The sequence below is a fragment of the Oncorhynchus kisutch genome, unplaced genomic scaffold (assembly GCF_002021735.2).
Source record: "Oncorhynchus kisutch isolate 150728-3 unplaced genomic scaffold, Okis_V2 Okis04b-Okis11a_hom, whole genome shotgun sequence".
Classification (NCBI taxonomy): domain Eukaryota; kingdom Metazoa; phylum Chordata; class Actinopteri; order Salmoniformes; family Salmonidae; genus Oncorhynchus; species Oncorhynchus kisutch.
This window is the reverse complement of record NW_022261981.1, coordinates 8564997-8582496: the sequence shown is the minus strand read 5'-3', so window position 1 is coordinate 8582496 and position 17500 is coordinate 8564997. Positions and strand designations below refer to the sequence as shown.

Here is a 17500-nt window from a genome sequence, read left to right as displayed (position 1 = left end):
AGACATGGACAGAGACAGAGAAATGGACAGAGACATGGACAGAGATGGGGACAGAGACATGGACAGAGACATGGACAGAGACAGGGACAGAGACATGGACAGAGACAGAAATGGACATAGACAGGGGCAGAGACATGGACAGAGACGGGGACAGAGACATGGACAGAGACATGGACAGAGACATGGACAGAGACAGAGACAGAGACATGAACAGAGACATGAACAGAGACATGAACAGAGACATGGACAGAGACAGGGACATGGACAGAGACAGAGACATGGACAGAGACTTGGAAAGGGACAGAGACAGGTACAGAGACAGGAACAGGGACAGAGACATGGACAGAGACATGGACAGAGACGGGGACAGAGACAGAGACAGGAACAGAGACAAGGACAGAGAAATGGACAGAGACAGAGACATGGACAGAGATGGGGACAGAGACATGGACAGAGACAGGGACAGAGACATGGACAGAGACAGGGGACAGGGACAGAGACATGGACAGAGACAGAGACAGAAATGGACAGAGACAGAGACATGGACAGAGACGGGGACAGAGACATGGACAGAGACATGGACAGGGACAGAGACAGAGACATGAACAGAGACAGAGACATGGACAGAGACATGGAAAGGGACAGAGACAGGTACAGAGACAGGGACACAGACATGGACAGAGACAGAGACATGGACAGGGACAGAGACGGGGACAGAGACAGAGACATGGACAGAGACAGGGACAGAGACATGGACAGAGACAGGAACAGAGACGGGGACAGAGACATAGACAGAGACAGGGACATGGACAGAGACATGGAAAGGGACAGAGACAGGGACAGAGACAGAGACATGAACAGAGACAGAGACATTGACAGCGACATGGACAGAGACAGAGACATGGACAGAGACAGAGACATGGACAGAGACAGAGACATGGAAAGGGACAGAGACAGAGACATGGACAGGGACAGAGACAGGGACAGAGACATGGACAGAGACAGGGACAGAGACAGGGACAGAGACAGAGACATGGACAGAGACAGGGACAGAGACAGGGACAGAGACAGAGACATGGACAGAGACAGGGACAGAGACAGGGACAGAGACATGGACAGAGATATGGACAGAGACAGAGACATGGACAGAGACAGGGACAGAGACAGGGACAGAGATATGGACAGGGACAGAGACAGAGACATGGACAGAGACATGGACAGAGACAGAGACATGGACAGAGACAGAGACAGAGATGTGTGTGTGTGTGTGTGTGTGTGTGTGTGTGTGTGTCTGTGTGTGTGTGTATGACTGTGTGTGTGTGTGTGTCAGTGTGTGTGTGTTTGTGTCTGTGTGTGTGTTTGTTTTGTGTGTGTGTCTGTGTGTGTGTGTTTGTTTTGTGTCTGTGTGTGTGTGTCTGTGTGTGTGTGTGTGTGTGTGTCTGTGTGTGTGTGTTTGTTTTGTGTGTGTGTGTCTGTGTGTGCGTGTTTGTTTTGTGTGTGTGTGTGTCTGTGTGTGTGTTTGTTTTGTGTGTGTGTGTGTCTGTGTGTGTGTTTGTTTTGTGTGTGTGTGTGTCTGTGTGTGTGTTTGTTTTGTGTGTGTGTGTGTGTGTCTGTGTGTGTGTGTTTGTTTTGTGTGTGTGTGTCTGTGTGTGTGTGTGTGTGTTTGTTTTGTGTGTGTGTGTGTTTACTGACTGTGTGATATACCATAGATATTAAAACAGAGGGGTGAGGGAGGGACGATGGGGGACAGAGACAGAGACAGAGATATGGACAGAGACAGAGACAGGGACAGAGATGTCCTGTTGGGCCTCTGTCTCTCTCCTCCTGATGTCCTGGGCCTCTGTCTCTCTCCTCCTGATGTCCTGCTTTTCCTGGGCCTCTGTCTCTCTCCTCCTGATGTCCTGGGACAGAAATGGACAGAGACAGGGACAGAGACAGGGACAGAGATATGGACAGGGACAGAGACAGAGACATGGACAGAGACATGGACAGAGACAGAGACATGGACAGAGACAGAGACAGAGATGTGTGTGTGTGTGTGTGTGTGTGTGTGTGTGTGTGTCTGTGTGTGTGTGTATGACTGTGTGTGTGTGTGTGTGTGTGTGTCAGTGTGTGTGTGTTTGTGTCTGTGTGTGTGTTTGTTTTGTGTGTGTGTCTGTGTGTGTGTGTTTGTTTTGTGTCTGTGTGTGTGTGTGTCTGTGTGTGTGTGTGTGTGTGTCTGTGTGTGTGTGTTTGTTTTGTGTGTGTGTGTCTGTGTGTGTGTGTGTTTGTTTTGTGTGTGTGTGTGTCTGTGTGTGTGTTTGTTTTGTGTGTGTGTGTGTCTGTGTGTGTGTTTGTTTTGTGTGTGTGTGTGTGTGTCTGTGTGTGTGTGTTTGTTTTGTGTGTGTGTGTCTGTGTGTGTGTGTGTGTTTGTTTTGTGTGTGTGTGTGTTTACTGACTGTGTGATATACCATAGATATTAAAACAGAGGGGTGAGGGAGGGACGATGGGGGACAGAGACAGAGACAGAGATATGGACAGAGACAGAGACATGGACAGTGACAGAGACAGAGATATGGACAGAGACAGAGACATGGACAGTGACAGAGACAGAGATATGGACAGAGACAGAGACAGGGACAGAGATGTCCTGTTGGGCCTCTGTCTCTCTCCTCCTGATGTCCTGGGTCTCTGTCTCCCTCCTCCTGATGTCCTGCTTTTCCTGGGCCTCTGTCTCTCTCCTCCTGATGTCCTGCTTTTCCTGGGCCTCTGTCTCTCCTCCTGATGTCCTGCTTTTCCTGGGCCTCTGTCTCTCCTCCTGATGTCCTGCTTTTCCTGGGCCTCTGTCTCCCTCCTCCTGATGTCCTGGGTCTCTGTCTCCCTCCTCCTGATGTCCTGGGTCTCTGTCTCCCTCCTCCTGATGTCCTTCTTTTCCTGGGCCTCTGTCTCCCTCCTCCTGATGTCCTGGGTCTCTGTCTCCCTCCTCCTGATGTCCTGGGTCTCTGTCTCCCTCCTCCTGATGTTCTGCTTTTCCTGGGCCTCTGTCTCCCTCCTCCTGATGTCCTGGGTCTCTGTCTCCCTGCTCCTGATGTCCTGGGCCTCTGTCTCCCTCCTCCTGATGTCCTGGGTCTCTGTCTCCCTCCTCCTGATGTTCTGCTTTTCCTGGGCCTCTGTCTCTCCTCCTGATGTCCTGGGCCTCTGTCTCTCCTCCTGATGGCCTGGGCCTCTGTCTCTCCTCCTGATGTCCTGGGTCTCTGTCCCTCCTCCTGATGTTCTGCTTTTCCTGGGCCTCTGTCTCTCTCCTCCTGATGGCCTGCTGGGTCTCTGTCTCTCTCCTCCTAATGTCCTGCTGGTTCTGGGCCCTCCCTCCAGGGCTGTCTGTCACACCCCACCCCTCCCTGACAGGCCAGTCTCAGGGCTCTTTTGTCTCAGAGTGAGGAGTGGATGCAGTACTTCCTCTCTCCAAGGGGCCAGTGGGTTTGTCAAGTGGCCGGTCAACACAATGGTTACCACTCATAATGGTCACTACTCCTTACTGCAGGGGTGGATGTGTGCATGCGGTGTGTGTTTGCGCATGTGCGAGTGTGTGTGTGTGTTTGCGCATGTGTGTGTGTGTGTTTGCGCGTGTGTGTGTGTGTGTGTTTGTAAATGCCTTGGTCCTGCTGAGAAGAGAGAGGACAATGCTTCTCACTGTGAGGTCAGAGGCCCCATTTAATGACCCATATTCCTGTTGAATTCAGCCTGATCCAGAATGATCCTGATCAGCAGACTTATACCATGTGAATTTAACAATGCAGAGTTCATTACATACTGAACAGAGGCCCGGATGCTCAGAAAGAGGATTGGAAAGTGGAATGTGTGTCAGGTTGAATATTGTGGGTAACGGCATAGCGTTGCAGTATCATAGACTGGTTAACTACTCCTTACTGCGTGTGTGTGTGTGTGTGTGTGTGCGTGCGTGTGTGTGTGCGTGTGTGCGTGTGTGCGTGTGTGTGTGTGTGTGTTTGCGCATGTGTGCGTGTGTGTGTGTGTGTTTGCGCATGTGTGTGTGTGTGTGTGTGTGTGTGTGCACGTGCGTGCGTGCGTCAGGTAGCCTAGTGTTTAGAGTGTTGGACTAGTAACCGAAAGGTTGCAAGATTGAATCCCCGAGCTGACAAGGTAAAAATCTGTCGTTCTGTCCTTGAACAAGGCAGTTAACCCCACCCCAACGAACACCTGCTCTTTCCTTGACACAGACTGACTAGGTGAATCCAGGTGAAAGATATGATCCCTTGTTGATGTCAATTGTTAAATCCACTTCAGTCAGTGTAGATGAAGGGGAGGAGACAGGTGGTTAAAGAAGGATTTTTAAGCCTTTAGACAATTGAGACATGGATTGTGTGTGTGTGCCATTCAGAGGGTGAATGAGCAAGAATGGTCCACCACTCAAAGGACACCCAGACAACTGGACACAACTGTGGGAAGCATTGGAGTCAACATGGGCCAGCATCCCTGTGGAACACTTTAGACACCTTGTAGAGTCAACATGGGCCAGCATCCCTGTGGAATGCTTTCAACACCTTGTAGAGTCAACATGGGTCCAGCATCCCTGTGGAACGCTTTCAACACCTTGTAGAGTCAACATGGACCAGCATCCCTGTGGAACGCTTTAGACACCTTGTAGAGTCAACATGGACCAGCATCCCTGTGGAACGCTTTCAACACCTTGTAGAGTCAACATGGACCAGCATCCCTGTGGAACGCTTTAGACACCTTGTAGAGTCAACATGGGCCAGCATCCCTGTGGAATGCTTTCAACACCTTGTAGAGTCAACATGGGTCCAGCATCCCTGTGGAACGCTTTCAACACCTTGTAGAGTCAACATGGACCAGCATCCCTGTGGAACGCTTTCAACACCTTGTAGAGTCAACATGGGCCAGCATCCCTGTGGAACGCTTTAGACACCTTGTAGAGTCAACATGGGCCAGCAGCCCTGTGGAACATGGACCAGCATCCCTGTGGTACGCTTTAGACACCTTGTAGAGTCAACATGGGCCAGCAGCCCTGTGGAACGCTTTCAACACCTTGTAGAGTCAACATGGACCAGCATCCCTGTGGAACGCTTTCAACACCTTGTAGAGTCAACATGGACCAGCATCCCTGTGGAACGCTTTCAACACCTTGTAGAGTCAACATGGGCCAGCATCCCTGTGGAATGCTTTCAACACCTTGTAGAGTCAACATGGACCAGCATCCCTGTGGAACATGGACCAGCATCCCTGTGGAACATGGACCAGCATCCCTGTGGAACGCTTTCAACACCTTGTAGAGTCAACATGGGCCAGCATCCCTGTGGAACGCTTTCAACACCTTGTAGAGTCAACATGGACCAGCATCCCTGTGGAACGCTTTCAACACCTTGTAGAGTCAACATGGGCCAGCATCCCTGTGGAACGCTTTCAACACCTTGTAGAGTCAACATGGGCCAGCATCCCTGTGGAACGCTTTCAACACCTTGTAGAGTCAACATGGGCCAGCAGCCCTGTGGAACGCTTTCAACACCTTGTAGAGTCAACATGGACCAGCATCCCTGTGGAACGCTTTCAACACCTTGTAGAGTCAACATGGGCCAGCAGCCCTGTGGAACGCTTTCAACACCTTGTAGAGTCAACATGGACCAGCAGCCCTGTGGAAAGCTTTCAACACCTTGTAGAGTCAACATGGACCAGCAGCCCTGTGGAACATGGACCAGCATCCCTGTGGAACGCTTTCAACACCTTGTAGAGTCAACATGGGCCAGCATCCCTGGGGAACACTTTAGACACCTTGTAGAGTCAACATGGACCAGCATCCCTGTGGAACACTTTCAACACCTTGTAGAGTCAACATGGGCCAGCATCCCTGGGGAACACTTTAGACACCTTGTAGAGTCAACATGGACCAGCATCCCTGTGGAACGCTTTCAACACCTTGTAGAGTCAACATGGACCAGCATCCCTGTGGAACGCTTTAGACACCTTGTAGAGTCAACATGGACCATAATGTTGGGTACCAACCTAATGTTGGGTACCAACCTAATGTTGGGTAAGCTCAGTGTGTATTGCAGGTACTTTTATAATAGCAGAACATCAGACAGTGTTGCTATTGAGATCCTTAGTACAGCAGGCCTCCTTAGTACAGCAGGCCTCCTTAGTACAGCAGGCATCCTTAGTACAGCAGGCCTCCTTAGTACAGCAGGCCTCCTTAGTACAGCAGGCATCCTTAGTACAGCAGGCCTCCTTAGTACAGCAGGCATCCTTAGTACAGCAGGCATCCTTAGTACAGCAGGCCTCCTTAGTACAGCAGGCATCCTTAGTACAGCAGGCCTCTTTAGTACAGCAGGCATCCTTAGTACAGCAGGCATCCTTAGTACAGCAGGCATCCTTAGTACAGCAGGCATCCTTAGTACAGCAGGCATCCTTAGTACAGACATAATCAATCAATCTATCCCAGCATAGTCAGTGGTTACATGAGGGTTAGTTATATATTCTACTAGTTAAACAGGTCATTAATAGGGTAGTGGTTACATGAGGGTTAGTTATATATTCTACTAGTTAAACAGGTCATTAATAGGGTAGTGGTTACATGAGGGTTAGTTATATATTCTACTAGTTAAACAGGTCATTAATAGGGTAGTCAGTGGTTACATGATGGTTAGTTATATATTCTACTAGTTAAACAGGTCATTAATAGGGTAGTGGTTACATGAGGGTTAGTTATATATTCTACTAGTTAAACAGGTCATTAATAGGGTAGTCAGTGGTTACATGATGGTTAGTTATATATTCTACTAGTTAAACAGGTCATTAATAGGGTAGTGGTTACATGAAGGTTAGTTATATATTCTACTAGTTAAACAGGTCATTAATAGGGTAGTGGTTACATGATGGTTAGTTATATATTCTACTAGTTAAACAGGTCATTAATAGGGTAGTGGTTACATGATGGTTAGTTATATATTCTACTAGTTAAACAGGTCATTAATAGGGTAGTGGTTACATGATGGTTAGTTATATATTCCACTAGGTCATTAATAGGGTAGTGGTTACATGAGGGTTAGTTATATATTCTACTAGTTAAACAGGTCATTAATATGGGTAGTGGTTACATGATGGTTAGTTATATATTCTACTAGTTAAACAGGTCATTAATAGGGTAGTCAGTGGTTACATGAGGGTTAGTTATATATTCTACTAGTTAAACAGGTCATTAATAGGGTAGTGGTTACATGAGGGTTAGTTATATATTCTACTAGTTAAACAGGTCATTAATAGGGTAGTGGTTACATGAGGGTTAGTTATATATTCTACTAGTTAAACAGGTCATTAATAGGGTAGTGGTTACATGAGGGTTAGTTATATATTCTACTAGTTAAACAGGTCATTAATAGGGTAGTCAGTGGTTACATGATGGTTAGTTAAATATTCTACTAGTTAAACAGGACACGTTAAACGTGTCCTAGCAGGACACGACACCAAGCAGGACATGACACCAAGCAGGACATGACGCCTAGCAGGACACGACACCTAGCAGGACACGACACCAAGCAGGACACGACACCAAGCAGGACACGACACCTAGCAGGATATGACACCAAGCAGGACACGACGCCTAGCAGGACACGACACCAAGCAGGACACGACGCCTAGCAGGACACGACACCAAGCAGGACACGACGCCTAGCAGGACACGGCGCCTTGCAGGACACGACACCAAGCAGGACACGACACCTAGCAGGACACGACACCAAGCAGGACACGACGCCTAGCAGGACACGACACCAAGCAGGACACGACGCCTAGCAGGACACGACGCCTAGCAGGACACGACACCAAGCAGGACACGACGCCTAGCAGGACACGACACCAAGCAGGACACGACGCCTAGCAGGACACGACACCAAGCAGGACACGACACCAAGCAGGACACGACGCCTTGCAGGATATGACACCAAGCAGGACACGACGCCTAGCAGGACACGACACCAAGCAGGACACGACGCCTAGCAGGACACGACACCAAGCAGGACACGACGCCTAGCAGGACACGGCGCCTTGCAGGACACGACACCAAGCAGGACACGACACCTAGCAGGACACGACACCAAGCAGGACACGACGCCTAGCAGGACACGACGCCTAGCAGGACACGACACCAAGCAGGACACGACGCCTAGCAGGACACGACACCAAGCAGGACACGACGCCTAGCAGGACACGGCGCCTTGCAGGACACGACACCAAGCAGGACACGACACCTAGCAGGACACGACACCAAGCAGGACACGACGCCTAGCAGGACACGACACCAAGCAGGACACGACGCCTAGCAGGACACGACACCAAGCAGGACACGACGCCTAGCAGGACACGACACCAAGCAGGACACGACGCCTAGCAGGACACGACGCCTAGCAGGACACGACACCAAGCAGGACATGACACCTAGCAGGACACGACACCAAGCAGGACACGACGCCTAGCAGGACACGACACCAAGCAGGACACGACACCAAGCAGGACACGACACCAAGCAGGACACGACGCCTAGCAGGACACGACGCCTAGCAGGACACGACACCAAGCAGGACACGACGCCTAGCAGGACACGACACCAAGCAGGACACTACGCCTAGCAGGACACGACACCAAGCAGGACACGACACCAAGCAGGACACGACGCCTTGCAGGACACGACGCCTAGCAGGACACGACACCAAGCAGGACACGACGCCTAGCAGGACACGACACCAAGCAGGACATGACACCAAGCAGGACACGACGCCTAGCAGGACACGACGCCTAGCAGGACACGACACCAAGCAGGACACGACACCAAGCAGGACACGACACCAAGCAGGACACGACGCCTAGCAGGACACGACGCCTAGCAGGACACGACACCAAGCAGGACACGACGCCTAGCAGGACACGACACCAAGCAGGACACGACGCCTAGCAGGACACGACACCAAGCAGGACACGACACCAAGCAGGACACGACGCCTTGCAGGACACGACGCCTAGCAGGACACGACACCAAGCAGGACACGACGCCTAGCAGGACACGACACCAAGCAGGACATGACACCAAGCAGGACACGACGCCTAGCAGGACACGACGCCTAGCAGGACACGACGCCTAGCAGGACACGACGCCTAGAAGGACACGACGCCTAGCAGGACACGACACCTAGCAGGACACGACACCTAGCAGGACACGACACCTAGCAGGACACGACACCTAGCAGGACACGACGCCTAGCAGGACACGACGCCTAGCAGGACACGACGCCTAGCATCGGAGACCACAAATCACTGCCCACCTCCCACATGTATACAGCCGTCAGCAGAGCTACATGACAAACACATGCGCAGCAAGAACACATGGGGAGAAATTACCCACCCCATTTTGGAAGGATGTTGATGGCAGAAGGGCCAGGGGGAGGGCAGAAGGGCCAGGGGGAGGGCAGAAGGGCCAGGGGGAGGGCAGAAGGACCAGGGGGAGGGCAGAAGGACCAGGGGGAGGGCAGAAGGACCAGGGGGAGGGCAGAAGGGCCAGGGGGAGGGCAGAAGGACCAGGGGGAGGGCAGAAGGACCAGGGGGAGGGCAGAAGGACCAGGGGGAGGGCAGAAGGACCAGGGGGAGGGCAGAACGGCCAGGGGGAGGGCAGAAGGGCTAGGGGGAGGGCAGAAGGACCAGGGGGAGGGCAGAAGGGCCAGGGGGAGGGCAGAAGGGCCAGGGGGAGGGCAGAAGGACCAGGGGGAGGGCAGAAGGGCCAGGGGGAGGGCAGAAGGACCAGGGGGAGGGCAGAAGGACCAGGGGGAGGGCAGAAGGGCCAGGGGGAGGGCTGAAGGGCCAGGGGGAGGGCAGAAGGACCAGGGGGAGGGCAGAAGGACCAGGGGGAGGGCAGAAGGACCAGGAGGAGAGCAGAAGGGCCAGGGGGAGGGGGAGGGCAGAAGGGCCAGGGGGAGGGCAGAAGGACCAGGGGGAGGGACTGACTGACATTAGGGCCCATTTTATCTGACTGACTGACATTAGGGCCCATTTTATCTGACTGACTGACATGGTGCTTCAGTGTGTCGTGGGGTCAAATAGAAGTTTGTCTCACAGCCTTTCTGACCAGACCCAGGCTGATGTCTGACCAGACCCAGGCTGATGTCTGACCAGACCCAGGCTGATGTCTGACATAGTGACCAGACCCAGGCTGATGTCTGACATAGTGACCAGACCCAGGCTGATGTTTGACATAGTGACCAGACCCAGGCTGATGTCTGACATAGTGACCAGACCCAGGCTGATGTCTGACAAGGTGACCAGACCCAGGCTGATGTCTGACATAGTGACCAGACCCAGGCTGATGTCTGACAAGGTGACCAGACCCAGGCTGATGTCTGACATAGTGACCAGACCCAGACTGATGTCTGACATAGTGACCAGACCCAGACTGATGTCTGACATAGTGACCAGACCCAGGCTGATGTCTGACATAGTGACCAGACCCAGGCTGATGTCTGACATAGTGACCAGACCCAGGCTGATGTCTGACATAGTGACCAGACCCAGGCTGATGTCTGACATAGTGACCAGACCCAGACTGATGTCTGACATAGTGACCAGACCCAGGCTGATGTCTGACATAGTGACCAGACCCAGGCTGATGTCTGACATAGTGACCAGACCCAGGCTGATGTCTGACATAGTGACCAGACCCAGGCTGATGTCTGACATGCTGACCAGACCCAGACTGATGTCTGACATAGTGACCAGACCCAGACTGATGTCTGACATAGTGACCAGACCCAGGCTGATGTCTGACATAGTGACCAGACCCAGGCTGATGTCTGACATAGTGACCAGACCCAGGCTGATGTCTGACAAGGTGACCAGACCCAGGTTGATGTCTGACATAGTGACCAGACCCAGGCTGATGTCTGACATAGTGACCAGACCCAGACTGATGTCTGACATAGTGACCAGACCCAGACTGATGTCTGACATAGTGACCAGACCCAGACTGATGTCTGACATAGTGACCAGACCCAGGCTGATGTCTGACATAGTGACCAGACCCAGGCTGATGTCTGACATAGTGACCAGACCCAGACTGATGTCTGACATAGTGACCAGACCCAGGCTGATGTCTGACATAGTGACCAGACCCAGGCTGATGTCTGACATAGTGACCAGACCCAGGCTGATGTCTGACATAGTGACCAGACCCCGGCTGATGTCTGACCAGACCCAGGCTGATGTCTGACCAGACCCAGGCTGATGTCTGAGGGGGGAAGCTGCCTGATAACCCTCTTCCTCTTCTCCAGGTTGTGATGCAGCAGGACACATGTTCTAATCTATCACAGAATCCTTTCAGATCTCTGGTTAGTGGAGGAAGAGGATGGAGGAGGAGGGAGTGTGTGTGTGACCATGGTCTCTCAGGGAGATGTTTTTTTTTGATCTCATTGAGCTGGAAACCTGGACACACACACACACACACACACACACTGCCTGCTGTGATACTGACTGCTGACTGCTGTTATGCTGACTGCTGAAATGCTGTGATGCTGACTGCTGTGATACTGACTGCTGACTGCTGTGATGCTGACTACTGACTGCTGTGATGCTGACTACTGACTGCTGTGGTACTGACTGCTGTGATGCTGACTGCTGTGATATTTACTGCTGTGATACTGACTGCTGACTGCTGTGATACTGACTGCTGTGGTACTGACTGCTGTGGTACTGACTGCTGTGATACTGACTGCTGTGGTACTGACTGCTGTGGTACTGACTGCTGTGGTACTGACTGCTGTGGTACTGACTGCTGACTGCTGTGATACTGACTGCTGTGGTACTGACTGCTGTGATACTGACTGCTGTGGTACTGACTGCTGTGATACTGACTGCTGTGATACTGACTGCTGTGGTACTGACTGCTGTGGTACTGACTGCTGTGGTACTGACTACTGACTGCTGTGGTACTGACTGCTGTGGTACTGACTACTGACTGCTGTGATACTGACTGCTGTGGTACTGACTACTGACTGCTGTGGTACTGACTGCTGTGGTACTGACTGCTGTGGTACTGACTGCTGTGGTACTGACTGCTGTGGTACTGACTGCTGACTGCTGTGATATTTACTGCTGTGATGCTGACTACTGACTGCTGTGATGCTGACTACTGACTGCTGTGGTACTGACTGCTGTGATGCTGACTGCTGTGATATTTACTGCTGTGATACTGACTGCTGACTGCTGTGATACTGACTGCTGTGGTACTGACTGCTGTGGTACTGACTGCTGTGGTACTGACTGCTGTGGTACTGACTGCTGTGATACTGACTGCTGTGGTACTGACTGCTGTGGTACTGACTGCTGTGATACTGACTGCTGTGGTACTGACTGCTGTGGTACTGACTGCTGGGGTACTGACTACTGACTGCTGTGGTACTGACTGCTGTGGTACTGACTACTGACTGCTGTCATACTGACTGCTGTGGTACTGACCTACTGACTGCTGTGGTACTGACTGCTGTGGTACTGACTGCTGTGGTACTGACTACTGACTGCTGTGGTACTGACTGCTGGTGGTACTGACTGCTGTGGTACTGACTGCTGTGGTACTGACTGCTGTGGTACTGACTGCTGACTGCTGTGATATTTACTGCTGTGGTGCTGACTGCTGTGATACGGACTGCTGTGGTACTGACTGCTGTGGTACTGACTGCTTACTGCTGTGATACTGACTGCTGTGGTACTGACTGCTGTGGTACTGACTGCTGAATGCTGTGATACTGACTGCTGTGATACTGACTGCTGTGGTACTGACTGCTGTGATACTGACTGCCTGTGGTACTGACTGCTGTGATGCTGACTACTGACTGCCTGTGATGCTGACTACTGACTGCTGTGGTACTGACTGCTGTGATGCTGACTGCTGTGATATTTACTGCTGTGATACTGACTACTGACTGCTGTGATGCTGACTACTGACTGCTGTGGTACTGACTGCTGTGATGCTGACTGCTGTGATATTTACTGCTGTGATACTGACTGCTGACTGCTGTGATACTGACTGCTGTGGTACTGACTGCTGTGGTACTGACTGCTGTGATACTGACTGCTGTGGTACTGACTGCTGTGGTACTGACTGCTGTGGTACTGACTGCTGACTGCTGTGATACTGACTGCTGTGGTACTGACTGCTGTGATACTGACTGCTGTGGTACTGACTGCTGTGATACTGACTGCTGTGATACTGACTGCTGTGGTACTGACTGCTGTGGTACTGACTGCTGTGGTACTGACTACTGACTGCTGTGGTACTGACTGCTGTGGTACTGACTACTGACTGCTGTGATACTGACTGGCTGTGGGTACTGACTACTGACTGCTGTGGTACTGACTGCTGTGGTACTGACTGCTGTGGTACTGACTGCTGTGGTACTGACTGCTGTGGTACTGACTGCTGACTGCTGTGATATTTACCTGCTGTATGCTGACTACTGACTGCTGTGATGCTGACTACTGACTGCTGTGGTACTGACTGCTGTGATGCTGACTGCTGTGATATTTACTGCTGTGATACTGACTGCTGACTGCTGTGATACTGACTGCTGTGGTACTGACTGCTGTGGTACTGACTGCTGTGGTACTGACTGCTGTGGTACTGACTGCTGTGATACTGACTGCTGTGATACTGACTGCTGTGGTACTGACTGCTGTGGTACTGACTGCTGTGATACTGACTGCTGTGGTACTGACTGCTGTGGTACTGACTGCTGTGGTACTGACTACTGACTGCTGTGGTACTGACTGCTGTGGTACTGACTACTGACTGCTGTCATACTGACTGCTGTGGTACTGACTACTGACTGCTGTGGTACTGACTGCTGTGGTACTGACTGCTGTGGTACTGACTACTGACTGCTGTGGTACTGACTGCTGTGGTACTGACTGCTGTGGTACTGACTGCTGTGGTACTGACTGCTGTGGTACTGACTGCTGACTGCTGTGATATTTACTGCTGTGGTGCTGACTGCTGTGATACGGACTGCTGTGGTACTGACTGCTGTGGTACTGACTGCTTACTGCTGTGATACTGACTGCTGTGGTACTGACTGCTGTGGTACTGACTGCTGAATGCTGTGATACTGACTGCTGTGATACTGACTGCTGTGGTACTGACTGCTGTGATACTGACTGCTGTGGTACTGACTGCTGTGATGCTGACTACTGACTGCTGTGATGCTGACTACTGACTGCTGTGGTACTGACTGCTGTGATGCTGACTGCTGTGATATTTACTGCTGTGATACTGACTGCTGACTGCTGTGATACTGACTGCTGTGGTACTGACTGCTGTGGTACTGACTGCTGTGGTACTGACTGCTGTGGTACTGACTGCTGTGGTACTGACTGCTGACTGCTGTGATACTGACTGCTGTGGTACTGACTGCTGTGATACTGACTGCTGTGGTACTGACTGCTGTGATACTGACTGCTGTGATACTGACTGCTGTGGTACTGACTGCTGTGGTACTGACTGCTGTGGTACTGACTGCTGTGGTACTGACTGCTGTGGTACTGACTACTGACTGCTGTGGTACTGACTGCTGTGGTACTGACTACTGACTGCTGTGATACTGACTGCTGTGGTACTGACTACTGACTGCTGTGGTACTGACTGCTGTGGTACTGACTGCTGTGGTACTGACTACTGACTGCTGTGGTACTGACTGCTGTGGTACTGACTGCTGACTGCTGTGATATTTACTGCTGTGATGCTGACTACTGACTGCTGTGATGCTGACTACTGACTGCTGTGGTACTGACTGCTGTGATGCTGACTGCTGTGATATTTACTGCTGTGATACTGACTGCTGACTGCTGTGATACTGACTGCTGTGATATTTACTGCTGTGATACTGACTGCTGACTGCTGTGATACTGACTGCTGTGGTACTGACTGCTGTGGTACTGACTGCTGTGGTACTGACTGCTGTGGTACTGACTGCTGTGATACTGACTGCTGTGATACTGACTGCTGTGGTACTGACTGCTGTGGTACTGACTACTGACTGCTGTGGTACTGACTGCTGTGGTACTGACTACTGACTGCTGTGGTACTGACTGCTGTGGTACTGACTGCTGTGGTACTGACTGCTGTGGTACTGACTACTGACTGCTGTGGTACTGACTGCTGTGGTACTGACTGCTGTGGTACTGACTACTGACTGCTGTGGTACTGACTGCTGTGGTACTGACTGCTGTGGTACTGACTGCTGTGGTACTGACTGCTGTGGTACTGACTGCTGTGGTACTGACTGCTGTGGTACTGACTGCTGTGGTACTGACTGCTGTGGTACTGACTGCTGTGGTACTGACTGCTGTGGTACTGACTGCTGTGGTACTGACTGCTGTGGTACTGACTGCTGTGGTACTGACTGCTGTGGTGCTGACTGCTGTGGTACTGACTGCTGTGGTACTGACTGCTGTGGTACTGACTGCTGTGGTACTGACTGCTGTGATACTGACTGCTGTGGTACTGACTGCTGTGGTACTGACTGCTGTGGTACTGACTGCTGTGATACTGACTGCTGTGGTACTGACTGCTGTGGTACTGACTGCTGTGGTACTGACTGCTGTGGTACTGACTGCTGTGATACTGACTGCTGTGATACTGACTGCTGTGGTACTGACTGCTGTGGTACTGACTGCTGACTGCTGTGGTACTGACTGCTGTGGTACTGACTGCTGTGGTACTGACTGCTGTGGTACTGACTGCTGTGGTACTGACTGCTGTGGTACTGACTGCTTACTGCTGTGGTACTGACTGCTGTGGTACTGACTGCTGACTGCTGTGATACTGACTGCTGTGGTACTGACTGCTGTGGTACTGACTGCTGTGGTACTGACTGCTGTGGTACTGACTGCTGTGGTACTGACTGCTGTGGTACTGACTGCTGTGGTACTGACTGCTGTGGTACTGACTGCTGTGGTACTGACTGCTGTGGTACTGACTGCTGTGGTACTGACTGCTGTGGTACTGACTGCTGTGGTACTGACTGCTGTGGTACTGACTGCTGTGGTACTGACTGCTGTGATACTGACTGCTGTGGTACTGACTGCTGTGGTACTGACTGCTGTGGTACTGACTGCTGACTGCTGACTGTAAGTAATAATGAACTTGCCATGTCAATAAAGTCAATTGAATTGAGAGAGAGACAGAAACAGAGATGCATTTCCTGACAAAATGTCAAAAATATAAAACAACTAGAGAGGGTCATTTCCCCAAATGTGAAACCCTTAATCAAAGTTTCAAAGACCTCTCTGATGAGAGTAGGCTACCCGTCCTGTTGGGGGAGGACGCAGAGAGCTGTGGGTTGGCAGCGCACTACATTGCTGCTGCCATAAGATGAGGGACAGTGTCTGACAGACCAACCAACCTGCACCTCTATGGGTACCGGTTTTCCTCCTGGGAAGGAGAAGTGGACCAAAACGCGGCGAGGTTATAGTTCATGTTTTTAATATAGGAAAACTCAACATGAACATAATACAAAACAATACATGTGGCGAAACCCAAAACAGTCCTCTCTGGTGTAACAAACACAAAGACAGAAGACAACCACCCACAAACCCCAACACCAAAACCAAGACAGTCCTCTCTGGTGTAACAAACACAAAGACAGAAGACAACCACCCACAAACCCCAACACCAAACAGGCTACCTAAACATGGTTCCCAATCAGAGACAATGACTAACACCTGCCTCTGATTGAGAACCATATCAGGCCAAACATAGAAATAGACAAACTAGACACACAACATAGAATGCCCACTCAGATCACACCCTGACCAACCAAAACATAGAAACGTACAAAGCAAACTATGGTCAGGGTGTGACACTATGCTTATAGTTACTGTACAACAGGTCGTTCCAGGTGACCCCGTTAAATGGATTTGAACCCCAGAACAGGTCGTTCCAGGTGAGATGGTTTTCCTCCCCTGTCTGATTTGTTTAGATAGAAATGGATTTCAGTTTGTAATGTTTCAGTCCCCAACTGTGGTAACAGCAGATGGACATACCACCTTCCTTCCCCAGTAGAGAGAGAATGTAGTCCACCGTACTTTACATAGAATCACCAGTGACCTGTATATCTCTCTCTCTCTGTCTCTCTGTCTCTCTGTTCTCTCTCTCTCTCTCTGTCTCTCTGTCTCTCTGTCTCTTCTCTCTCTCTCTCTCTCTTCTCCTCGTCTCTCTCTCTCTCTCTCTGTCCTCTCTTCTCTCTCTGCTCTCTTCTCTCTTCTCTCTCTCTCTCTCGCTCTCTGTCCCTCTCTCTCTCTTCTCTCTCTCTCTCTCTCTCTCTCTCTCTCGCTCTGTCCTCTCGTCTCTCTCACTCTCTCTCTCTCTCTCTCTCTCCCTCTCTCTCTCTCTCCTCTCTCTTCTTCTCTTTCTCTCTCTTCTCTCTCTCTCTCTCTCCTCGCTCTCTGTCCCTCTCTCTCT

General features: G+C 51.2%; 2 protein-coding genes across 2 annotated transcripts in view; both read left to right on the top strand.

Moving 5' to 3' along the window:
- The window catches only part of LOC109884468 (receptor-type tyrosine-protein phosphatase epsilon), a 172103-nt gene that overhangs the window by 96200 nt on the left and 58403 nt on the right, over positions 1-17500 (top strand). The window lies entirely within an intron of this gene.
- LOC116359716 (glycine-rich protein DOT1-like) lies at positions 9418-10002 on the top strand. Its single transcript, XM_031813058.1, has one exon. The coding sequence runs from the start codon at positions 9418-9420 to the stop codon at positions 10000-10002; it is 585 nt and encodes a 194-aa protein (XP_031668918.1).